General features: G+C 39.3%; 1 protein-coding gene across 1 annotated transcript in view; it reads right to left on the bottom strand.

The window, feature by feature from the left end:
- The window catches only part of LOC106740879 (scavenger receptor class B member 1-like), a 44790-nt gene extending 22159 nt beyond the window's left edge, over positions 1-22631 (bottom strand). Inside the window, exons 1-2 of the mRNA XM_014612343.1 lie at positions 21680-22631; positions 10656-11582 (exon numbers count right to left, since the gene is read on the bottom strand). Of these exons, the coding sequence (XP_014467829.1) occupies positions 10656-10836 (181 nt within the window). The 5' untranslated portion in view covers positions 10837-11582; positions 21680-22631. The remainder of the gene's footprint in view (positions 1-10655; positions 11583-21679) is intronic.
- Positions 22632-27135: the final 4504 nt, after the last annotated feature.

Genomic DNA, 27135 nt, shown 5'->3' with positions numbered 1-27135 from the left:
AATAGCCGGTTCTGTATCACAGTTTCCGGCTGGTTTCTTATCCGCGGACGGCACAACCGGATCTCTTAATTCTAGGCGTCGTTTTTCGTGTGATACAAGTCACTCAACGTCATGGTCAACTATTGCCGTATTCAGCACGTCGTGAGAGCCCGCTGCCCACTTTATGCGGTACCTTTCGAATCGCCGAATTAGCTTTCCCTCTCGGCGACTTGTTTCAATCATGTGGAATCCGACCTTTCTTTTTTTCGCCAAAGTTCGACGAAAAATCCTTATTAGTCCCAGCTATATGAAGTGGCCCCCGCCTCACCACAGAGAATTTAATTGTAATTGTCGACATAAACGTTTATTAACATAAACGATCACCAAACGAATTATTAGAGTTATAATTAAATTTTCCGAGGGGAAGGAGGAGAAGAGAGCAATATCAAACAGCTGTCATTCTTCATGCATCGTTTCTGTTTCTCGGTTGCATGACTGTCTTCTACTCACAATCGACCGGCGACAATGTCCACCGCAATCTCTTGACGACCTACATCAAGACCGCAGTTCTTCCTGCGTGGCTACGAACCGGAAAATTTTTGACATCGGAAAATTTCCCCGTAGAAAGATTCGCTCTCAGAATTGAAGGCCGAGTCGCCTGTATAGTTAGTTGGTCAAAGGACGGTTAAAATAAATTTTCTTCATGCTTCGGAATACATAAAAGATAAGACGAAGCGAATTTGTTTACATGTGCAGTAATTGGTCAAATAATTGTCACATTTATTTATGCGAATGTATTATTTTGACATACATATTTAATTCCGACAACTGTCCGGACAACTATTGTGCATGTTCATGAATCATAGATTCGTTTCATTATGGTTTTTTTGTGTGTTCCGAAATATGTAAAAAAAGAAACTGTCACAACCGTCCTTTGACTGTGATCGACTGACTGTGACGATCGAACTTCGTTGGAATGTCGTCGGATTTAAAGACCGTCATCAAAAAGTGTCGCACATTCGACAAATCGCGCGAATCGAAATGTTGTGAGCTCGTACGGCAATTCCCCTTGACTTATGATTTAAATAAGTATAATCTTTGAGAACGCCAAATTGACTTGCAGTGGTTTATTTCTAACGACGCGAATTAACATAAAGTTAACTATTAATTCTCCAAATCTCTCAGATCACGTAATTCGATCTCGCCTGAATTTCACTATTCGCTACTTATTTCAAAATGCTTGAAAATTTGTAAATGCTTAAATTAATTTTGATCAATAGGAAACGCGTCACTTTTTAAATCATGAAACTATGAATTAATCAATTTTTTACGTTATTAAGATCGCGTTGATGTCTATGCGTAACAGTTGATAATTAATTTTTGCAAGTCAGTCGAGACTAATTATTGTTTTACAAAAAATCGATCGCCATATTAGAAAGTTTCATAGTTGTAGGCATTCGCTCCAAAGGAGATACTGTAGATAAAGAGATAGCCGGTATGAACTTGATCACAGGCTTCAAAAACGGGTACCTTTCCCCTCTTTTTTTGCGGCCTTCCATTTTCCTACGCTAAAAATCTATGTTATTCGGACCTTCGTCTGTAATAAAGAACGTGTACAAGTCTCGATTTTGAATAATAGAAACGATAGAAGAAGCGGAAACATCAAACAGGAAGTCAATGGATATGTCAAGGCACGATAACACGGGAAGCAAACAAAATGCCGAAACAGAATTACGTCTAATTTCTATTTAGCAAGTCAAATTCCTAATTGCTGTAACACCTCGCTGAGAAATATAATAACTCTAGAATGAAATATCGGCACGCGTTCGAGAGGTATTTTGCGTCTTACGGTCAATGCTGATAGGTAACTGTTTTACAACGACGCTCGGAAGCCAATTAGACTCTTCAGCTTTAGCTCTATGGCGATACGTGAAGTTATCTGCCGAACGTTAGTGTCAACGTTAATTAACACTTTGACGGTCGCTGTCACGTGTACGTGACTTTATTCTGCCAGCAGCTATTGGCTTACATAATAAAACGTCTTGTATAAATAACGGTCCATTGAAATTTTTGTGTTACTTTAACATAGGAATATGTTAAAAAGTACACAATATGTGATGTTATGTTAGTATTTCTCATCAATTTTCATTATCTTCATCACTTTGTTAACATATCACTTTTCATTATCTTCATCACTTTGTTAACATATTACTTTTTAATATATTCACCTTGTTAAAGTAACACAAAAATGTCAATAGACCGTTATTTACATAAAAGTTTTTACTGTATGAAGAGGAACAAAATAAAATGATAATAATTCCTAGAGGTGAATGAATCGTCCGAATTCGAATTGAACCACTGTTGACTCGATTCGAATTTGTTTTCGAATCTAATTGGTTCAAATTCGAATAATTCCATGATTTCAAATCATAGGCTGTTTGATTTCAAATCGATCACGTTTTTCGTTTTTCGACACTCCTGTCTGATATATATTATACATTTTCTAAAATAAATCTAGCATTTAGTACAGCATTTTCCTTGTGGTTAGTGAGAAATTTTCTCGATAATAATAATTTACAAATATAATATTATATGTATGTAGTATTAGGATATATGTATGTGTATGAAGCTTAATAAATTTGTATATAAAGATTTAGATACGCAATGATGCCAGTCGCTTTAAGTAAACGAGTCCATGAAATCCGGCGGTAGTTGGACATTTTTTTTTTAATAAATGCAGCTGTCAAAGTGTTAAGTGCCTTAATTATTTCATTTCGTTGGAATTGTCGCATTGGTCACGCGAGATTGTTATATTGTACAGGAAGAGATACCGGTGGAGAATACCTGTTCGCAAGTGGCTCACTCACGCATTGAGAACACAGTCTATCGATGAGAGGAACTTGCCAATACCGACCTCATCGAGGATAGCGGCTCTTTGAGATAATAACGTTAGAAACTTTCATTCGCTACTATCCCAGTAACAGTGTTAGCATTAATGAAATAATCATTTCGCCAAAATTAAATTCTCTTATTAAAATTCGGAACTCTTACGAGGAATATTTCCCCAAAAAATTGATTCACCGTCGTTTTGTAATTTATAAGACATGGCAATATTAAATAGTGGCAAAAACTAACTATCTCTTTCTCATTAACATTCTCTTTCTCATTAATATTCAGCTCGAATAAATCTCATAATTGTACACAATCAAATACGAAAGCGTTCCTTCGATCTTATTTCCGCAACCGATCAGTGACAGCGTGAAAGGAGTCATTTGTCACAAAACGAATTGCTAAAAAAACTGTCGATCAACACTAAATAATTCTGCGACACACGTTGATTTATGTCCAGGATGAAATTTTTTCTCAAATATAATAACGTTAACGTAAAGAACGAGAAATATGTCTGCAGAAAAGTCTGCTCTTTAGATAATATTATATATGCGCGACGACGTAATACATCCTACGGCCTTCTCGCAGTCACGCCAGCACTTTCGTTTGAAAAATTGATGTAAGTGTGTTAATAACTTCCACGATATTGGTAAGTAGCGTTATTTTCCCCGATAATTGAGCCATGACCCATCATAAATTACGTTGTGAACTTGAGGCTTGAAGCACGCCGTTCGTTCGCTCGCCGTTCATTCCTATGTCATATAATGCACTGAAATCGTCCGACGTAACATTAAGGTAGAAATCTATTCAAAAAAGATCTGAGACACGCCTGACATCTTTCATCGTAAGATAAGCAAACTTAGCATTGATGCTTTCTTATTGTCCATTATCGGAAGTATTATTTCACGTCGTGATATCTTTTAATTATTAACGGTTACTCATCGGACTCGCTCATTACCCGTTTCCTCGTTTAACATTCACTTAGCATTCGAATTTCCATGGTTCATAACGCAGAAAACAACGACTCGCTACGCTCGGTGTCTTTGTTTGTTGTTTTGTTTTAAAGTAATTGTTCCGTAACAATACTGTTAGAAAAGTAACGATTAATAGAATTCGAAGGGTCTCGATAAATCTGTGCTGAATGATATGACATAATTTATGGTGTATAGCTTTGATGCCGAAACAAGAAAATATAAATCAAGCTTACACATTGTTTAAAAACTTGCAAAGGAATAATCGATTTTCGCTTTAATATAATGCTTTAATATAATGCTTGATATAATACGTTTCGTATAATATTTCGCTTCTGATTGTCCATGTCAGGCATATGTTAGTAAATATATCGTATGTATTCCTGAATATCATATGTATCTCTAAATAAACGCACACGAATGCACGCTACTAGAAAAATGGTCGTAATCTCGAATTTTTCCGTATTTCTCCGTATTTCTTTGCATTTTTACGTACTATATTTTTACGTATTGATTACAAATCTTTAAGATTATTTAACCATTCTATTTTTAAAAAGATGCTTCATTAAAAGAAAAGAAAAATATAACACATAGGAAAAAGAAAAATATAACGTGTACAATATTACTAAATTTTGGCAAGTTAGCTGTTAGCTGTAAATATTTCAAACGTCATCAGAAATCGTGTACTTCACCTGTCAATTTCTGAAAAATCAAATGGTTAATAATCTTATATGTATATATTTCATTAAGTAGATCCTGAATCGACATTTTTACCAGTTTCATGAGAATTCGCGCTTAGGTGACGTTATCCTGTTTTACTCCATATATATATATATAGTTTTTAATCTTATAATATTTTTACAAATCTCTTTTATCATTTCCTCGTATTTCATTAAAATCGTATAAGTAGTTTTATTTTTAGAATTAAAAATGAAAAACTAATGATATCGAAAGCTATTTTCATACCTGTAATATATGTAAATAACGTTAACTCTGACTTCAATTATCGCAGCCGAACGGTCAATCTTTTTTTAATTTCACACGCGCATAAATCGTGATTCATTTAATATTCTATCACAATTTAAAAACATTCCAAAGAAAATTAATTTATGCCTCTATCTTATCCTCTATATAAATCCGTCGCACGCGACTCAAAGAGAATACGGCGACTTCCAATGTATTCGCCGAACAGGATTTCTTTCCTTCGGCAACTGTGGAAACAGTACTGGTTATTCCAGTTTCTGGCACATAGGTGTCAAAGTAGAGAAAGGTAATAGAACATATCGCGGGTAGGGAAGCGGGATGCTCATTAATCTGTGCGCACGTGTATGCGTGTTTACGTGACACGTCGAAAGAAAGAAACAGAAAACGATAACACTACGCTTCTCGAGATGACGCGACGGGTCACAATGCAACTGGGCCATCACGGGCTCGCGCTCACGTGACGGCGATAATGCTGATTCTGTTGGCTGCAATCGCACTGTATATCATACCGCTGGATAATGACAGGACATGGCCCCGGCGCATTGCAGGACGAGTGTATTAGAAAGTCGATAGCCGCTGGGCCGAGTCGTGCCGCGCGGATCTGTGAATGTGGCATAGTAGTGTCAATGCGCCCAACTACGACGGCGCACACTATGATAATAGATAAATGATTGGCGCGGCGCTCTTGGCGGTGCATTGAACGATTTATCATGCTTTTTCCATCCCAGGGCCTCATTCACCTGTCCTCGATCTCTACTGGGTGCCCGGAATATGCCGCAACTCCGCCGCAGCTTGTGTACAGCTGTTTGCACAAGTATCGCAAGCGTGGCCGAACGTTCCGTGATTTTTCGGTCACCTCGTATAATATGCAATAACTTGCAAATCGACGAGTGCACGAAAGTGTTTCGCAAGAGTTACCGTCGATTTAATCGATATTAACAGACGGCAGAGTCTGTCATTTTCTGTTTTTTTATTTACCCTTTCGTTTGTTGAAATTACCCATTTTTATTGGTTCGAATACCTTGCGCTTATATGCGCAAAATGATTGTGCAATTTGTAACGTTCGTGTCGAGTTATCGCTTTCAGCGGGGAAATCGTAACAGAAGGCATGCAGCACATTGTAGCATTAAATAATATTTGTAATAATTCATTGGTATTGATAGCTATCAATTATAGTTTTAAGTTTCGGAAAATACCCATTTTCTTTTTATCAATTTTTCTATGGATTTTCTTTTTCGTTTCGTACATCTTCTTTACGGAAAGAAGTAAGTGTGACAGATTTTGACTTAATACACATATGAATTTTTCTAAAGGAATTTTTGTACTCTTAGAACAGAAACCGGAGAAATCCGCGGAGAAATTGGGAAAAAATATCGTTTCTTTTCGAAACATTAAAGCTATATTTTAATAATATTAATATTAATAACTTTCTCTCTCAACGAGAAGGAAAATACCTCTTGTACTTTTGGAAGCGCTCGTGCTGGGAAGAGTTAAAAGAAAGATTTTGAAAACGACGAGTTTCGAGTTACGTAAGAAAAGTGTGTCTCGCGTGATACAAAACGTGAGTGAAAATCGTGCCTCGCGTTTGCCGTTAACGCGCACGCGTGGCGAAAACAAGGGACCAGGAACTCATATTTCTTGCGAAGCATAACGGTATCGTGGAATAAAAGATACGTCGGATTCCAGGAATGTCACCCGAAAGATACAGCGACACAGAAAAGGCGCACATAAATCTCGTTTGTCTTCTTTCTTCTTTGTGACGAAAGTATTCAAACAAAGAAGAGACTGCTCTCGTTACGATTTTGAGAGCGGAGAAACAAAAATACAATACATAGCGAAAAAATCGTGAGAACTTTAACGACAAAACTTTAATGGGCAAAGACTGAGCAAAAAAAGTTTCTTCTTCGCGTATCCGCGCGTCGGAGATTTTAACGGCCGGCAGAGCGTTACTGGAGACTTCAACGCCAGGTAATAGCATTCGTTTAGTGCTACGAATACGCGATCTGCACTGAGAGAAAAATATTTGATATTTGTAACTATATTCATTACAATAAAAGAATTATAGTTAAGAGGATCATGTTTTAGTTAAATGTTACTGTAGCCCGAGACAGCATAAAACCAAAAACTCAACCATAAGACGTCTTAAAGATGTCTTAATTACAGATGATAGATGATAGATGACTTTAAGGCGTCTTATGTCCCGATTTTAGGATTTCCGCTGTCTGGAGCGTCAGTGATAATAACTTTACCGTCAACTTAATCGATATTAATAAACGGCAAAGTCTGTTGTTTTTTTACATTTTATTTATTCTTTCGAGCTTTAAAATCATCTTAGAGCTGAACCATGTTATGTTAGACGAACAAATTTTCAAACGGTCCCCTAGCAACAGAATAAACTAAGCTGATCTTATTGCATGGTTCACCCTGAATATTTGAGACCGGAAATAATTGTAATTTCTCTCATGTGTGATATCAAACTTGTTCTTCTCTGTGAACCCGACTATTTTTTCCTTATCGCCGCCGAATTCAAATTCCACAACTCGCATGAGGAAATTTTCATAAAAGACCACGATTGATCTGAAAGATGTACAGGATGTAAGATATTCCGTGACGGAATATCGATCTGCATAGCGATAACTGACAATAGCGAGAGAAAGACATTAATCAACGCAACTTCTAGCTATACGATAGGCAACCCATCCTCTATCACTCGCGTTCCACTGACCTACTGCACTCCGGCCTCCGTTACATGTCGCGTGTACGTTGTGTTTAGCAATGTGCGGATGTATACAGGTATATCGCCGTCGGCGGTTGTTCCCATTCGTCAGCAGCGGAACAACGAATTCGCTCGGGAGAATTACAACCGAACCGTTAATTACCGATTACTTTTCCGCCGGACCTTAGCGACGGTGAACGTGCACAAATTTTATATGAATCTCCTTATCTCGTGACCTCATTAGCGAGATGTTTCATGATTAATGTGCCTCGGTCGCCACAGATTGAGCATAATAACCAATTAAACACGGATAATCTACCGATTGTGTAGCGCCGCTGGTCGCGGCTCTTTTGTCACGAAAACAATTCCGCGCTGATATTACCATGCAAGATGCGCGATGCAATTACCGTTACTGTGGTGTTAGTTAATACGCGCAATACATTGCTGTTGATTTTCCGCTTTAGAGTAGACGCGTTAACGTTATTCCGGTATAGATAACATAGCGTACCTTAATGTTTAAAGTGGCGAACACACCTCCTAGGAACCACGAGCATAAAAAAGCAGCATATTCGGAGTAATGGTAAAATGAACTTCATGCACTTCTAATGCACACCAGCCGGCTGCTCTAGTTACGCCGATTTGTTAATTTGCAACCATACAATTATTACACTTGACGGAATGTGGGGATTTAATCGGCAACAGTGGAAACACGCTTCAAGTTAAGAAATATAATTGCATCGAAATCATATCTCTAATAGAGCGGTCTCTCTATGTTATCATACTTAGATCTGCGTGCCATAATCACTGTTATTTGACATTTTTTATGTTCTGAGGACTTCCGGAAAATATGAAAAGTATTCAACGATAAAGACGCGTTCCCTCTCTTTTCCCCTCCTTCCTTCTCTATATATATTCGATATTACCGCGCATTTAATGTAACCAAACCACATTTTCCAGACCGTAATGAGAGCTAGAATAATAAAATATTACAAAAACAGAAGGCAACTTAGTTAAATTTTCATAAGAATAAATCAGGAAATATTAAAAGAATATGAGTACCTATTCAAGACATAAATTTTTACAAATTTTTACAAATGAAATAATTCAGGCAAAAGAAGCCTGGAGATATCGAGTGCGTTCTCGCGAGTTTCGAAACATCTAGCGACTGCGTTCGGCTTGCAATCTGGTCGCGGAGCCGGAGTGGGTCTAAGTAGTCATACGGGGTAGCTCGTACTTCACGCGTTTTCTCGCAACTAGAAACCTTTTAGTGCAAATTTGAAGATATTTGCTCGGTGAAAACCCGAGAGGTTTTATCTTGAAAAGGAAACCGCCACACTCAAAGCGAGTTCCCGTGATTTTACGATCGATAAAATGGTCGTTCCCTGACGCCGTTCAACGTCGCAGAATGCTTTTGCCGCGAGTAATTCTGCCAAGGCTTTTTATTGGAGAAAAAAATGTGTGGTCTTGGATGTAAACACTCATTATGAAATCGCCGAGATTCATAATAATCTCAAATATTGTCATCAAATCAATTAACACGTCGATAGCAATAACGCGATAATCGTCGATAAAAAATAAAGATTTCAATTTAGCTAGGCGATGATGATCTGATAAATAAAGATGTGTAATACGAAATAACACGTGCCTGGCAATAATCTTTATGACGTCAGCGCCACAAGTTCACTCTGATGTTTATCACGATCACGAGAATATTTTGATCAACATGAGGCACGTGTGGACTAGTCGGCCTTGCGCACTACGCTACTTATGCGTGCTCTTTGAATGTGATAAGAATTATAGTCCAATATTGTAGCTCTCACTTTGATATATTTATTCGTAAGGGACTGTTACCACCGTGCGCAAGGTGTTAAGCAACGGCGCTGATAAAAAAAAAGAGACATTCGTCCAAAGTGGACTAGATAATGCACTCGCGAATCTCACAAATCATTTCGCTCGACTGAATTGCGAACAGAAATTGACTTGACCCTTTTTGCCTGTCGTATCCTTGATATTTTAAATTAAAAAATAAAAAATTGCAAAAATGTGTGTCCTCGTCTGAGCAGTCGCTCAGGGAGAATCTGCAAGCGTCTATTCGAGTGAAATTTCGTCGATTTGACTCGGATTCGAAATTAGAAAAATTAAGATTTGATTCAATTCGACATAAAAAATTCTTGACTCACACCTCGTATTTAATGCGGCTACGTCCGATCCGCGACAAATATCTTGGACGTCGCGACAAATATCTATGATCGATTTCGCCAAGAACAAGTTATTTAATAGTGACACAACTCTAACTATTCGTCTGTTACGCAGCTGCAATGCACGAGAGAGGAATTCATTTCAAGAATATAAATCAACTGTTATCGGTAATCAGTAACATATGACCGGCGGTGTAAAATGCATTCTAAATGATCGATGAATTGTCGTGCACATCATTCAGAAGAAATGCAGGAACAATGATTCAATTCCGAACGATTGAGAATATATTCAGCGCGCGAGCGAAATAAGCGAGTTCCAACTCTCTCCGCGATGGAATCGCGCGTCGGATGCAACTCCTCCTTTGTTGCAATCCTTCGGCAATCAGTGGCGACTCCGCGCACTCGAACGACAAGCTATTAACGGAAGATCGCGGCATTATTGCAATTTGACCGGTGATAAATCAATTTAGTCTCGTCGGGTAACGACCAATTAAGGAAGGTGCCGAGCGAACAATAGCGCTTTGCCATTCGTTCTATAATCTTGTTCCGGTCTGATTGCCGGCGCGAGACTGTGCGTGAGTACTTAACAATAAAGTTATCATTAGTTGCGGTAGAAAATTGCGGCGATAGTCGCGGTTTGTAACAGATTAAATGAATTACCGGCTTCCGACGGCGTGGTGAGAACGAGCCTTATCGATACTTAGCGTTTAATCGACGTAATTATCGTCTCGAATGATTCAAACTACCGCGTGGAAGGAAAAATAAGAGAAATGAGGTCGACTTTCTTTTCCTTTTTCTATGCATTTTTCCTACTTTTTTCCCCTCATCTTCCGCGGAAATCATCAATCTCGATATCGATTCTATTATAGCGCAACAGCTAACCCATTATTAAGTGTTAGATCAGCTGTCGTAACTCACCGTGTCTGAGCTTTCCTTTCCTGGAGATCAGCAGGGAGAGAGGCTTCGGCACCTTCTCAGTGCAGATGTCTTCAGCACGATCAGTCTTTACGCCAAAGAGGGCATTTCTGCCGACCTTCATGTACTGCCTGCCCATCACCTTCGGGGACCCGGTCCCGAATAGGGACGTGATGAACTTCATCTTCGATCTCAGGTACGATGCGCGCCGTAGAAAAGAAACGATGTTTCGAACCTGGACTGATAGGAACGACCCAATCAAGACACGTCACCCGGTGAGAATAAATGTTCCTTGCACTGGTCGATCCGAATTAATCGCCGTTACTTTGTACTCGATCCAGCCTTCAGTTCCGCCGGTACTTTTTTCCCCTTTTTCACCGTACACTACGTGTCAAACGTGAGGTTTCCTGCCGGCGACTAATGCGCATATTTCGCGAAGAAGTTCTTATAATAATTCTACTCAGCAGTTCGGCTGTCGATAGTTCTCGAAAGGCCGATGCGCGATTAACCGGCAAAAACGTCAACAAGCTCACTTGGATAAAAGCGGATTAGATAATAGGGTAGAGGCGCCTAATTAATTGCTCCACGCTCTGATTGTCGGTCAGGAATGCGTCGATTCAAGATGCGTGAGCGTCTATAAGAGATCATCCTTATCATCTGGCATCACCGTGCCGGGCATCGTCCTCATGACGAGCGCGCGTCTGCACCGTCGTCATCGTCGTTTTCGTTATCATCGCCTCATTACCTGTTCATCATCGTCGTCGTCGTCGTCGTGATGTCGATGACGCGGTTTCGACAGGTAGTACCACAATACGTTCCTCGAGTTCGTATTACGCACTGCACTTTCACAGCTGGTCCAGGTAAGACGCGTTGCCCCGGCTTCACTTTCACTCGTCGTCCCGCCGTTGGTCTTTCATCCTTGGCTTTTGCCTGAAACGCCGAAACCGAATTGAGATTAAAAAGGGAAGGAGGAAGCGGCCGGGCCAATCGCGACTGTATATACGCGCCGGCGAAGAGCCGGCCGCTCAAGGCATGCCGTGCCGCAATCTACGTAACCGACTTTTGTTATTGGACATGCATTACGTAAAACGCAAAGTATGCATTTATGCGAAAAATCTTTTCGCCGTGACGCGAGCATCGGTCAATATTAAAGTCACTCTCGCTCGGCGAGAAAATCGGCGAATCGATGCGCCCACCTTCATCGCGCTTACCGCGCGTTCACTTTCTCAGAGGTGCGAAGTAACTCCAAGTTCAGCGTGACACCGTTATTCCTCGTTATAACGAGTACCGAAATGTCGAAAAGAGATTTCTTTCGACTGTGTAAACACATTTTTCTTAGACTTTGCCTGGAGCATTCTAACTGAGCGCGTTGTACGCTCAACATTTTAGTCAGGATTTCACGAGGACACCGATCAACGTCAATTTCTAAGCTCGCGTTATGATTTCAATCCGAGTTGATTTTTTATGCTACTTTTTCATACTCTTAAAGGTAGTTTGCATCTACTTAGATGACTTATAAGTTAGTTAAAATCTACTTTGATGATATATTATACTTGTTAACTTCTCTTTCTCTCTCTCTCTCTCTCTCTCTCTCTAAATCTAAATCTAAATCTAATTTTAAAGATTTAATTTAATTCTAAAGATTTTTCATTTTTTAATTCTAAACATTTCATTTCAGTAAGCATAGAAAATTGTCCGGGATCTGATTGGATCTATTCCGATTTAAAAAAAAAATGATGGATTTGGAAATTTATGAAATTTCGGATTAGAAGTGTAATATTTCAAAAGTGCGATTTTAAATAAGAAATACAGACAGATTCCATTTGTTCTGCCTATTTGGAATAATACGGGGCTACCTTGAACTTATAATTGCTTTTAGTATTTTGACTATTAAATTCATATAAATATTTAAAATAACTTTTTCGACGTTAGTAACGACGAAAAAGGTAATTTAAGACATCAAAGTAGGAATAAAACAATAGAATTGAATATATTTTGCTATAAGGCCAAAGTTGCGACTCGGGGAAGCGTTCGTTGTTATTCGGCACGACGAATGAATCTTCGTCGTATCCACGCGGTGGCGCGGTGAGGATTCTATATCGGAGTTAAATGAGAATTCCATATCAATATTCAGAGTTAACTGAGAAAATAATATGCGCGAAAAAGAGGGGCTAATCCGCTTGGGGATTTACTATTGCGAAGAAAAGTTCGGTACCGATCGAATCACAAGTCCGGGAAACGAGAATCAGTCCCGCGGGAATACCACGTGCAAATAAGTGCGATGTCAATTAACACACGCGCTGAACAAAGCATTTATTATCATGAGCGTCGTGGTTCTACGAACGGGCGGCAGAAATTTACTTTGAGACTTTGATTACAGAATGGCGTGACATTTCGAATTAAATCGACGGACGTCGAATTTATGATACGTCATTTCTAAGAATAGTGTTTATTACTATTCGCTATAAAATAAAATATACCACGAAATAATAACGCGATCAAGCTGAGCGTGGCCAAGATGTAAATTCTACAGTAAACGATTCGTTGAAATGGTCAATCAAACAATTATACTATTGACGCACGTATTAGTTGCACAGTGTTTTACATTCATTTTAAGTGTTTGATTTAAAAAAATTAATTACCGAGCAATATTAGCATATCTGTAATTACACTAAAAGCTTGAGATAAACTCAACTACGTCATGTTGCAAAAAAAGAGGTAATAGAGAAGGCAATAAGTCAGTCGTATCAATCTTGGAATCCTTCTTATAATCTCATGAATATTTAAATATAAATTATTACAGATGTGATATATCATTCTTCGTCGTTTCTCGCTTCGCTGCGGTATAAATTTTAACTTCAATAAATCCTTTGTTCATTCATAATCATATATCATTACAATTGTTTCACTGTTTCAACTGTCCGATATTTCACGAATGCCCAATTTATCGTGAAATGTAATAAATAAGCACGTGTCCTCAAAATTTTATATAATACAAGATCGTTAATATATCATTTGAGCGGTTATGAAGAACTCATAAGATCGAGGACGACCATGTGTAGAAATACAAAATTTATTCCGATGCAGTTACAGATATTTTTTTGCATACACCAGTTTGGGGAAGCACCGGTGAGAACTGGTTGATCAGCAAAAAAAAGGGAAGGAAGATAAGGCAAATTAGTTTTACTCGGCAACAATCCAGTCATCAACTCTAAGATTTAATGCAAAAGACCGTAAAAAACACTAAAAAAATGTAGTTTAATATGAAGACAGTTTTCATTGAGGATAATTAAAAAACAAAGTCCGGTATATTCCTCAGTGTGCATCGGTGTTCTTCTATCATCTTCATACATTCATCAGAAACTTGCCGCGCCAAATTATTTTCCCTTATTCTTTTATTCGTTATGTTATTTTAGTCGGTTATTTTAGGAAGAAAAAAAAACAAGTATGGTTCCTTGATAGATCGTTACAATCTTATTTTCGCTCTTCACCGGAAAAAATGGATAGCTATAAAATTCTACGCTGAAAATGTAAAAATATTTATTTATGATAAAGAGACGCGCAGACTCACACACACACACACACACCTTCTTGAACTTTTGTAGTTTCGACATTCTGACTCTAAAATTATTACTTGAGTTCTTTTATTCATTTTCATTGCTTCATCAAGAACTCAAAAAAGTATATTAAAATACGAAAATGTGAAAGCACGTCGAAATAAGAATATATATTTATGTCTATTGAAGTATCAATCATTATCTTCAAATATCAAATAGTACGTATACGCGAGCACTTTCTCCTGATTGTAGATTATTCGGCGGATTTCAATTTCTATTTTTCCCTCCGTACACAAAAATTAGGTAGAAAGCCAGCCCGATTTTGTGGTGGTGAATGTGCTTGCTTCACGGTTACCGCTTGCTTCGGGCACATGTCGAGTGTAACGAAAAAAAAAAAGTGAAAAGAAATTGTGTACATCAAACGTATAAAGAAAAAATACATATCACGGAGGAGCAGACGGACTCGTGTGAAATCACGTATGGCGTAATTCGCGGGAATTCATTAGCGCCCTCGTCTTAAATTCTTACTTGAGGATTCTTACAGTAAATACGATGACACATGTTCGTCATCATAAATAAGCAGCCACAAGAGCGAAAGGCGGTTTCTCAAAATGCATCGTGAGAGCCGAGAGAACGATGATTGCTGTACTCATGTACGTATATACGCCTTATGTTAAATTTGACATTAAAAGGCTAATATATAAAATTAACTGGTAATATTTGATATTAAAGAAAAGTTTATCGATTATCCTCGAAATGACGCGAAGTTCTCGGCGAATCGGATATCACGTCGTCTACAAAGAATCAGCCGTATCTTAAAGTTATGGACTCTCTTAGGAACTTTCGATTTCAACGCCGTATATAAAACTCGTTAAATTAAGACACAATTACATGGATCGTTTCAAGGCCTTCGGGATAGTTAATGGTCGCGCATGTCTGCTATTAATGTGATTGCGCTGGAGCGTTTCGGTGTGCTCGCACAAATTCATCATCATCTTTCGCCTTCTTTCTCCTTAATGTATGCACCTTGCGCGCGCACGCACACACACACACACACACACATATATATACACACACTCATTTGCGAGAAATGATATATGCTAACGTAACTGTGATTTTCCATTGTGTCCACAAGGATGATCGTGTACGGGACTTTTAATATTTTCACCGTCTTTTATTGCTCGAGATGTGATATTATATCGATACTAATATTGAGAAATTAGCGTCAATCGTGTATACGCGAGTTTATATCTCGTATTTCGTTCATATCGCGGCCGACATCGCGGATGATGATAATCTTAATCAGAACTTTTCACGGAACGCGACTTGATCACTGAAGCAATTCGCAATTATTTCCGAAGGCGTATCTCACAAGACGCCGATACATATGATATTGAAATTAATTAACCGACATCACAGCTAATATTCAGCATTTAATGATGACGTTGCCGGTAAAATCGTTATCGACTTTTGATTAATCACCGAGGAACCAAAGTTAGGCCTATAATTAAGCGATATGGATGGACGTTAGCATTTATTTCTAGAAAGTGAGTCTCTCAGGCAGAGATTTCTAAGCGTAATGGCAAAAAGTTCACTGAACGTTCGAGGAACGCCCATGGCGTGCGAACTTCTGTCTATCGGCCTAACTTTCCACCAGGTTAAGGCTCCAACCTTCGCCGGACATTTACCGCAAAGGCGAACGTGCTGATACGCCGTAGTAATACCGGAAGTTCAATGTTTCCCCGCACGACCTTCTATTTTGCAAACGCGCGGCCTTAATACGTCCCAAGTTTGTGATTAATCGCTAACCTCTGTCTTCTTAACCTCGCCCCGCGCGAACTTCTAAATGCTTACTCGCGCATCTTTCACCTTGTATCTTTCTACAGCCTCCTTAAGCGATCCAACCTCGTTAAACGGGAGTTATTCTCCCCCCATCTCTCTCTCTCCCTTTCTCTCCCCTCCGCTCCTTCGGATCTACAATCGACCTTCCCTTTTCCATTGAGTGATGGCAATGACCTCGTATACGTATTCTGTGATCACTCGAACTGCGATAGCGACGAAAAGGAAGTTCGATAACTGCCTTTCCACTCGGTCAACGAGCGGAAACGGGGACCCGCGAGCGCGTGCATGCGACGCGCGTTTCCGTCTCCGTGATTACGCGCGCGCGCGAGCGTTAACGAAAACCAGATCGGAGCTTTCACGAGTTCTCGAGACAAGTTCATCGGAAGAAGTGAAACTAACTGAACTGATGGCGCGATGCCGTATGATATGACCGATGCCGGCATTGAAGAGACCGCGTTGTGCGTACTCCGTTACGTCAAATCGCGAGTACGCGAAGGAAATCTCTTCGCTAACTCGATGGTCAGGCTCGGACGAACTTTCGCCGGTGAGATCAAGTGACGAAGAAACGCGACCTGTCGCCCGTAAACTATCATTATTCCTTTCTACCGAACGTCCTTGCCCGATCGGATCGCATCTCATGCGCGATCCTCGCCGGATTACGCATCGCCCTTCGTCCCACTTCGTCATGATTCAGCCCTTTACTCTCATACGAAATTACTCGTCGCGTGTCTATTGCCCGAGTTTTCGTTCATTGTGAATTCCGCGGATCGACGAAGTTGTAATCTCATACCGCTCTTTATCCGCAGCGATTTAATCGTCTGTTATTATCGTATCAAAGGTGATATGAATTAGCAATTCCTTCCGCGGTACAATGTTCTTCTCGTTGATTAATTATACGCACGATATTCCTTGGTTTTGCCTTTTTTCCCCATTTTCTTAGCGCAGAATGGAATTATAAAAACTTCTTTGCATCTACGCTCAATGTCTCCGAGCTACTTCCACATAAGAGACCGTTTTTTTTGCGGACTTATCACACAAGCAATGACGTCGTATTATCCCGAGATTAATATTAATATACACTATGATCTATTGAACATCACGTCGGGACTTCACGGATCAACAACGTACTAGGAATATTCCGCGATCGCGCTCTTTATGATCTCTATCTTAATGTATTGTCAAAAGCAGTCGGTAATCGGTGCGTGTCATGGTTACAAATGTCTGTTAAGAACAGTAATTATTCCTATGGAATAAATCCAACTACAGTAACAGTGAAAATAGATATTTATTATTTCCTTATTATTATTTTAATCACAGTCTTAAAGTATTAATTGATTAATTGATTAATTATTTTATTATATATAATTATAGAGTATTGATTCAATTATTTTTCTTGAAATATCCCTTATAATTATATTTAATTGATTTAATTTATATCATATTTGAAAAACACGTTTATTCTGATAGAACTCGAACACGAAACCTCCGATTCTTCGGAATAGCCGAATATCTGCAAGACATCATTACTCGATCATACTTTATCACATTTTGGAACAAAATATCTCTGCAACATTTGACTGTGGCCAATATAAAAATTACAGACATCTTTGAGATATTCCCGTGACATTTTGACAATCAGATATTATCAGATACTTAGACATTCAGATATTTTCCAGATATCTCTGTGATATATTTTGTTATGTAGGCAGTTGATACACATCGTTGTTGTGAGATCTTCAAAAATAAACCATTTCTTTATACAGAGTCCGGTCTATTATTTCCCGTGCGATTATTAACTCGTACGGATCAATTCCTCATAAACTATTGCGAATTTTTCAAATGGCATGAAATTTCTGTTCAGCGTCACCCACTTTATCTATTTCGGATTCCGAAAAAATTATCAGACACTTGGAATAACCACTCAACCGCGACAAAAACAACAATCCTAGACGAATTCTCCCACTTCCTGCAATCGCGTAGAGTTCGTCGTCGCGTCGACCTTTCCAAGCGATAATACGGATCATTATCTCGTCTCTCGCGGTTCAAAATCATAATTACTTACTTAATCATATTCGGGTCATATCGGTCGCTCTCATTAATTGGTTCATCATTCTCCGAAAGAAAGAGATATTACGCAATCGCGCGCTCAATTACGGCCGATAATCAACCGCTTCGTAAAACATAAAACTTCACCATTGCAAGCCAATTAATGCGGGATCTGTCTCATTTGAGTATAAACAGACATTTGAAAACCCGTGGTCTTACTTAGGGAGAAAAGTTATTCCAATTCGAATCGCAAGTTTCGATAAAAGCGGTGAACATGCACGATTCCGAAAAATCAAAATCCCAAAATTTGGTAAATATTTGACAACATTCCGAAAGTTATAATACTGAATACCTGGACAATCTTCCAAAATTTTATATTGGTCATAAGATAATTTTTTGAGAGAGAAGCAATTCTCTTGCCATTTATAGCAATCCGGCGATATTATCTCCATATCTTACAGAGCATAAATTACACCATTTTTTTTTAATTTACATAACGTTGATTGCCTAACATTTTAATGCAAATTTATCCACGGGTAATTTATATTTGTGCAATTTATAACTTTAACTGCCCGAGGTTCATACATTATTCTAGCGGATTTTTCAACGATAGCAGATAATAATAACTGAAAATATACTGAACAGATAATAAGAACGTTTAGCAGTATACTAAGTTACTGAGAGATCCAGGTATTCGGATAATCGAAATTAACGGCATTAATTTGTACGCGATCAGTACGACTAAAATGAATCGCGATAACGGATGATATATTGTGAAAAGTCGCACGACGATTACATGTAATCGCACGAATTCTTCCACCTGAACGTGTGTCGACGTTGTTGAACTACTTTCTCGGGATTTCTTCAAATTTCAAAACAAAATCCAACACGAAGGCGGTCGCGTTATCTTGAGCAACGCCTCGCGGAAAGAGTGACAGTCATTGCGAGGGACTTTCCATTTCTTCTTTAGCGTGAAAAGCATCGCGCAATTCGGGTAATTAAACGTTATGGCAATGCGCTCGCTGGTCGAAACTTCGCTGATATGGAAAATGCAAGTCCGGTACGCACGCACCGGCCGGCGACGCGCGACGAATCGCGGCGCATTGTGGCGTAACTCCGCGCGTACGTTCGGCCGATGCGCCGAAAATTGAACAGTCTGTCTGTAATATTATTATTCTCCATGCTGATGCTTCGAATTCAACGCGAATCCGCGGGATTAATGTGAAAGTGGAATTCCGATCTAGGGCAATTTTCATGATTATACACGTTGCCCGCACGTTTACGTGATATAATGATCGCATTGGTAACCGGCGCTAGCTTTTTAGGATTCGCTGGATTTCTGAGATCAAGTCGCGATATCCGTCACCGTTTTCCGCGTCGATAATGACACACGGCGAAACGACACGTACGAATAATGCGAAGGCAAAAAAAGGAAATGATCGTTTCATTTTATCGAGCGATCGGCGAAAAGCATTCTTTACGTTGTCGCGAAAAATAGGTGGTGGTGGTGCAGGATGTGACGATTTGACACATTAGTTTTCGAAACATTTTTCTTCGAATTCCGAATGATGTGTAATTCCAGTTACGATCATTACGACGCTGCGATTCCGTGCGGAGATTTCCCTGATGTTTGGGAAAATTTTCTAAATGTAATTTGATATGTGGAAGATTCTCTCTCTCTCTCTGTGTGCGCGTGCGTGTGTGATCCTGCACTGCAAATCCAAATATGTTATTTTAGCTAAGACCTTGATACATTTTTTGCCATCTTTAATCAAGTCATTTAATATGATTGAATATGCCAACTTGTAATTTAGTAAGCGTTCAATTTTAATTATAACTTAAAACGGTAAAAAGTGTAAGAAGACCTTCTATCAAGTGTATTATTTCTAGACGTTTTTACGTATAAAAATTATATACCTGGATAATTATACACCTGGATTTGTAGCGTGTATTATTTTTATAGCCTCTCGTGATCTCTGCCAAATCTAGTAGCTCTTTTTCTTACGACAATATTACTTATTTTCTCTTTCATCTATATTTATATTTCTTTTCTTTCTTTCCATGAAGAGCAGCCGGTACAGTGTGCTATAGTAGAAGCTCGGCCGTCGACTCGCGTCGCTTCGGCAAATATTTTCGTCAGACACAACGAGACAGTGGGGTCACGATACAGATTTTATCCGCGGCCATAATTCCTCGATAAAATATATTTTCGAAAGTGTCACATCGCCGATAACAATAAATGATGCAAACAAGAGAAAGAAGAAGGGTATCGCTAATGGAACACAAAGGCGCGAAAAGTGTCATTGAGGAGGGATAACCCGGTAAAAAGTCGTCGCACATAAAAGATATAGATATGTGTGTGTCGCCTAAAAGTTATCACGTTACGATTAATAAGTCGTAGACAGAAAGATACAGACTTCACTCTACGCGCGACACACGCGCAAATATCCGCGCACATGTTGCGATTACGACTGATTTGAATATGCATGTTTCTCTCATTTTGGGCGATAAAACAAAAGCCACGCTGTGAAATAAATCTTCGCGAATTCTCGGCGATGAGTCAACGTGATAAATTTGAGGCGAGCTGAAAACGCATTAACGAACACAACTTTATAAATAGGAAGATCGTGTAATTTAGAATTTGGGAATTATCTTAGGGGAAGATCCGAGTGGCGATATTGCGCGGCACACTCGAATGTCGATCCTGCGAGAAGCAAAAAACTCCGAAAACTCTGTCGAAACTTCCATGGAGCAGTCGGCTTCGAACCTGCTTTTAAAAGTGGCACGCGCGAAATCGGCGAAATCGCGAAATATTGAACTTGCTAGACGATTCCGAGATATTATGCGTAATTGTTGTAGGCTAATTTAATCGTTGCGATCCGAAGTATGTCGAGATGCATTCAGGTCAAATCTCAAGACCCCGCGATAAAGAGCCGCCGTTTTACACTTTGCACTGCAATCCGTTGAACTCGAGAGCGAAGTAATGGCATAATTAGCGAACAAAAATATCTCAATGACGATGTAAAACCATCTAATACCATATACATACCATCGATTACAGCATCGTTAATCGTAACAGATTAATTGGCCGATATAAAATGCACTCAGATGTGACAGATAATAATTGGAGAACAATTATATCGCATTTGCGCCTAACGTCTATATCTGTTTCGGCAAAAAAATAAACATTTGGAAAACATCGTTAAGTAACGATCACAGATGCTTGATGAAAAGATAATCGAGAAATAGAGACCCGCTGCTTAAATTCGCTTCTACCTGTTTTGTTTCATCTTTCCCACCTGAAAACTCATTTTCCATCTCTACTGATGTCACCTCGCGTTAAAGTAGGTCGGAATTTCATATTCTACAACACGACCTGTCATTTTCTTTCAATACATCTTTTTCTTGCTTCTTCTCTCTCTCTCTCTCTCTCTCTCTCTCTTTCTTTCTCTCTTCGTCTTTTTTCTTTTCTTTCGGTACGACATGATTTTCCGATACGTATATTATAGCATCACGCGTAACCGTGTTCTTGGACCACATTCTTCGCTGCTTTCAGATGAGAAATTATCCGCATTTACTTACGTAATGTCAACCTGATCACCGTCGTCGCAGTCGTCGTCGTCCTCGTCGTTCTCGTCGCCGTTGGACGTCCCACGGGCGCACGCACAACCGGGTTCATTAACTGACCAGTAAAATCTGTCTTTATGTAACTCACAACAAGCTGTCCGAGAAAGAGAGTGGGAAGAGCGGAGAAAGAGACACCGGGCGAGTTTCTCTATTCGCTATCGAGTGCAACCTTACGTTTCGGTTTCGCGCGGGACCGCCGCACCTCGTAGATCCCGCTCCGAGCTTTTACGATCTATCGATCGATTTATTGCGGCTGGCTTCTCGCTTCCGTCTTCCTCCGCATCTCTCCGCGGCGACTTTGCCGATAAGATACCGTGGGATATCGAGGGATGACGATTGTCCGATTTCTTTTTATTTAAAAACGAAGGAAGAGTCACGTCAATAGTCCTCTTCCTCTTCCTCCTCCTCCTCTTCTTTCCCTTCTTAGAGGCTCACTTCCCGATCACAAGATACGTTCCTCATACTTCCGTTTCCTCGACGGAAACGAAATGCTTCTCCGACAACGCGCGATAATCGATCGATCCACTGAGTCCCGAGATCCGTGATCGGCACAGCGCGAATATCACTCGTTGCGTTCCCGCGATTAAATCCAAGCGGGGCCGGCCGTGGGCCTCCTTTTTAATTCGCGAGTGGTCGTTCGCATACGGGGAAGAGAAAGAGAAAAGAGAGGATTGTCTGGCCAAGGAGCAGAAAAGGGAATAGAGAGAGAGAGAGGGGGGAGAGGAAATAACGAGATATAGATGAACAATGACGGAGGAGAAGGCAGATCGATAAAGGAGAACGAGATGACCGGTCCCCGACAAGGTTCGGATGCACGCGCGCGGTCCACGATCTGTCGAATAGCGAGCTAGGAGATAGCGCGATGTAGTGCCACTGGTAGAGACCATCAGGTGCCCACCAGGTACCCACCGCGTGGCCATCGAGTGCCGGTGGTAGGGAAACGCGGCGTGCATACGCTCGGACGGATAACGAGCGTGAACGTGTGCGGATCGCAAACGCTGGCTGGCTGGTTGGCTGGCTCCGACGGATTTCGTGTGAGACGACGAAACCGTTCCGACGGACAAGAGAGAGAGACCCCGCTTTTACGAGATGATCTCGCAATATGAATATACGAGACGAAAACCGCGAGCGGTTCTTCAACCGGTCTGCGAATTTTCGAAAGGAATCGTGCGTGAAAGAAATAGCTGTACTAGCCATTACGTTAAATTAACTCTTTGCATTCGTGTGTCCGCTCTTAATTGACCGAGATAGAGGAACGTTAATTAAGCGTCTTCATTGTATTCTCTCAGAAGAAAGAGCATGTAATTATGATATAATATTATATTATATTAATATACATGTAATATTTCTTTTTATTTATATATTTCTTATTGATTATATATCTCTAAACTTTCCCGAATTAAAGTTTTGGCTTTATATTGAACCTGATGATATCTTAAATTTCCGTTTTAGCATCAAAATAGATTGTTGGAAGCAGCGTTAAAATTCAATCTGTAAAATTAAAAATTTAAAATGGAGATATCGGTATCGCCAAAGTAGGTTTTTATTAGTTTAGAGGCCATCTAAGTAAGCGCAAATTATTCTTAAGAGCGTCAAAGTAGTATCAAAGTTTCGACTTGGGTTTACATAATCACATCTTGTGTCCTGACTTACTTGAGCTTTGCAGACTCCATGTACTACTTAGGGTGTTTCGTTCATTTATTTCATTTTACATCGAGCAGCATAGAACATTGTATAGGAGGCACAACTGCATGAACAGAATTGTTATATTAGCCAACTAATTCTCTGGATCCATTATCTTATTTTTGCAATTCCTCAAAAGCTCCTCTCTTAGATGTAATTTATATGGAGTTCTATATTATTTAATTAGCTGATTTAATTAATTTTTTTCTTTCTTTTTTGAATTTATATTAAGATTTTTTTTTATTTCTGTTTTATTATTATAATTCCCCGAACGTCCCATAATTCGTTTTCCGTTCCAAAAAGTCTTAATCTCTTTATTTAAATAAATAAATAAGCAAATAGGAGAGACCTACGAAATATCACGACATCTCGCAAATCTTTAAAGTTATGTCCATTTTTTTCATATATTCTACACAGAAAACAAGTTGGAAATTTATTATTAGCTGGCTAATATTCTGGATATAAATTATTACAAGTGTAAAAAGGTTTAGACTTGATTGCCGTTAAAATATCGCTTCCATTGCGATAAAATTCGAGTTCCAAATTCGTCCGTCCGTCTATTTCGGATAGAAAGAAAAGGAAAGTTTCTTTGCATTCGTATAGCTGCTTTCCGTTGCAGGTGTTAAAAAAAAAGTGTTTTAGTAATTTATTTTCGGGAGACCATATAATATATAAGAGGTACGTACAAAACATCGTAATAAAATCTTGCCAAATTTGAAAATTGTATCCATTCCTTTCATATTTTGCCCGAAAACAAATAGACGAAAAAATTCATTGTCGCCAAAGTAGGTTTTTATTAGTCTAGAGGCTATTTAAGTAAGCGCAAATTATTCTTAAGAGCGTCAAAATAGTATCAAAGTTTCGACTTGGATTTACATAATCACATCTTGTGTCCTGACTTAATGATGAAATCATTACGAATGGGAAAGAGCACACCTAAATTGCCGTGTCAGGTATTTTATTTTATTATGGTTAAATTCAGATTCCAAACTCCCAATCGATCGGTCCGCTTCCTCTCGGTTGCGAGAATGAGAAGGGGGTGATTTACCTCGCGTCACAAGCCACCGGTGTGTGATGACATGCGAAAATGAGAATTCGCCGTGCGTGACGCGTTTCGTTACCGGTTCCCTCGTCGGGAGAGTATCGTGTGCGTGCAGTAGTATGTATCCCATTGATTGGCTCGATCGCAGCCGACACACACTTGCTGTTCCGTTTTCGACGATCACCGCAATCGCGTGCGATCGTCCGCGAGAAAATCGCACAGGAGAATCCGCCATTCCCGACCGCGCGTTCCTGCGGTTTGTTGACTCGCATCCGATCTAACGCTAACGCTGAGCTTTGATCGCAGCCGACCAAGAGAAGAAGAAGAAGACAAGTACCGAGAGACTCTCGCGAGACTTCGCGTGTCTTCATCGGAAGTCTCGGTGAAGAACGGTAGCGGTTTATCGCGCGAGGGTTGAAGCGAAATCATTCGCTTCCCGGTTGATCCTCGAGACCCGTCGAGACCGAAATCAAGGACCGCCGAGTGAAAACCGCAAGAATGCGGCTATGGACAGATACGGCTGTTTATTCTGAAAATAATCCGACGCGATTGTAGCCGCGTGAGAGCTACGTCACAACGTCGGGATTGTGAATTACAGTCTAGAGTACCTATAATGAGAGTACGGCCACCATGTGTCTGGTTTCTGATGGGTTTCGTCACGTTTGGCTCAGCTTCCGCTTAGAATGGGTCGAAGGTTAAGTGTCAAAGGTTATTTGCCAGCCAGAGGCAAGGGTATTGCCTATATCATCCATTATCCTTTCCTTTACCAAGTGCGAGATATGATGACGACAAATGATGATATAATTAGACTTGCGTTTCTCATTGAAAAGCATCCAAAGAGCTGAGTGACAAAACAAATAAGGTTTGTCATTTACGAAATCTACGAAGTATCTTAAATGAAAAATGAATTTGTGTTGTTTCGTATTACAATTAATTATCAATTTACCTTGGTTTGCACCTATTTTAATAGTATATCAACATTTCGCGTATTATGGCTGCGAACTTCCGGTTTTAATCCAAACCTGGCGGCCACATTGACGGTGGCTATACACAAAGAAAAAGAATATTCTTATTTTGAAACGATCCGTATTCTCAATTTGTACATGTCGAAATGAGATTATACAGCGATGAACGGATGAAACTTGTTTACACAAAAAAATTCCTCATAGTCCCACCAAAAATATAATATTCTCGTTATTCAAAAATAATTTTCTTAAATTGAGAGTAAAGAATATAGAACAGGAATAAACGATATCTTCAAACCAAGAATTACAATTTCTTTAATTTGAAAAATTACATTATTTTTATTTGAATATATTTCTCTTAGAAAGGGTAGTTTATATTATTAAACTTGTATATATTGATTTGTTGAAAGTTCTTATAATAACAATTTCTTTGTCATATATTACAATTGAGGAATATATTACATAAAAGGATCACAAAAGAGAGTATATCGAAGTAGCTCAGTGGTAAGAGCGAGTAAGAGCAGATGCTCGACGGAAACGGAAGATTCCAGAGATTATTAATTTTTTTGTAAAAAGATTATATATTCTTATTATTATTACTTATTATTATTACTTATTCTTATTATTATTTATACATATGAGAAAATGATCTCATCCATTAGAGTATATAAGTCTTGAATTGATGCTAATTTTTTTCTGTGTCCTCTTATATAAATATTCTAACATAGTCACGTTACTATAGGCGACCGAACGAGGATGAAAAAATAGCTCGTTATCAGATCAAAGGGTGGAATCTACTAGACGTTTCGAAACGTTCCGCCACTGCTTAACGACGTTCATTAATTCAGCACGTAGAAAACATTTCTCGAGGCGCTCGTAAAAAGTCCATCAAATGGAATCTACATCCGAAGACTCGTTGGATTAATCGTGAGAATGCAAACGTATATTGCCCGGGGAGTTTCGCACGAAGGGGATTCTGGCAAAACATATTTCCGCAAACAAGATCAGGGACACGAGTTAATATCGTGTCGCGACAACGATGACGATCATTTTTGCGATATACGAGTTATACGCAGTATCTCACGTTCCACTGAATCCAATGTGCACAAAAACGATTCGTCCGAAGCAGTTGGAATTGTTAATCGTTTCCTTCGAGCGAGATCATAGACAACACATCCGATTCTCCCGTGAGAAAAGTAACTCCGCGTCGAACATATCATATTCAACATAATATATATATGCGAGTGTGATTGCTGGTGTGTGATTGCTTATCCGCTCCGCGATAGTGACAATGAGAGTCGGTGTCGGCGTGTTGTACAATTAATTGCGGAAAGAATATCAGTAAATATAATAAATCACTATCGGCGGTAATCGACGCGTCGAAAATAAAACGTTCGATAAACATCGCGTGTTAATATGTTGAACGTCCCGAGGAAAAAATAGTTTCGAAAGGCGGCTTCGATTTTTCAAAATACGCGATAACGTACGCTTGTTTCGAATCACGCATCACGAATAAATCTGGAATACAGCGTTAATTACCACGATAATTTAATTATAATTTATAACACGATAAATCAGAGCCACGAACACGTTTTTTCATTTCATGCAGATCCAGTTTCTTCTTCTTATGAAACCTCCTCACCGAAAATAAGTGTTCGGCAGCTATGATTATAATTGTATGATAAAATAATGACAAACAGAAAATTTTTGCATAATAAAAT

Source organism: Dinoponera quadriceps, unplaced genomic scaffold (genome assembly GCF_001313825.1).
Source record: "Dinoponera quadriceps isolate SergipeBrazil2010 unplaced genomic scaffold, ASM131382v1 scaffold610, whole genome shotgun sequence".
NCBI classification, from domain to species: domain Eukaryota; kingdom Metazoa; phylum Arthropoda; class Insecta; order Hymenoptera; family Formicidae; genus Dinoponera; species Dinoponera quadriceps.
This window is presented reverse-complemented; position numbering and strand designations above follow the sequence as displayed.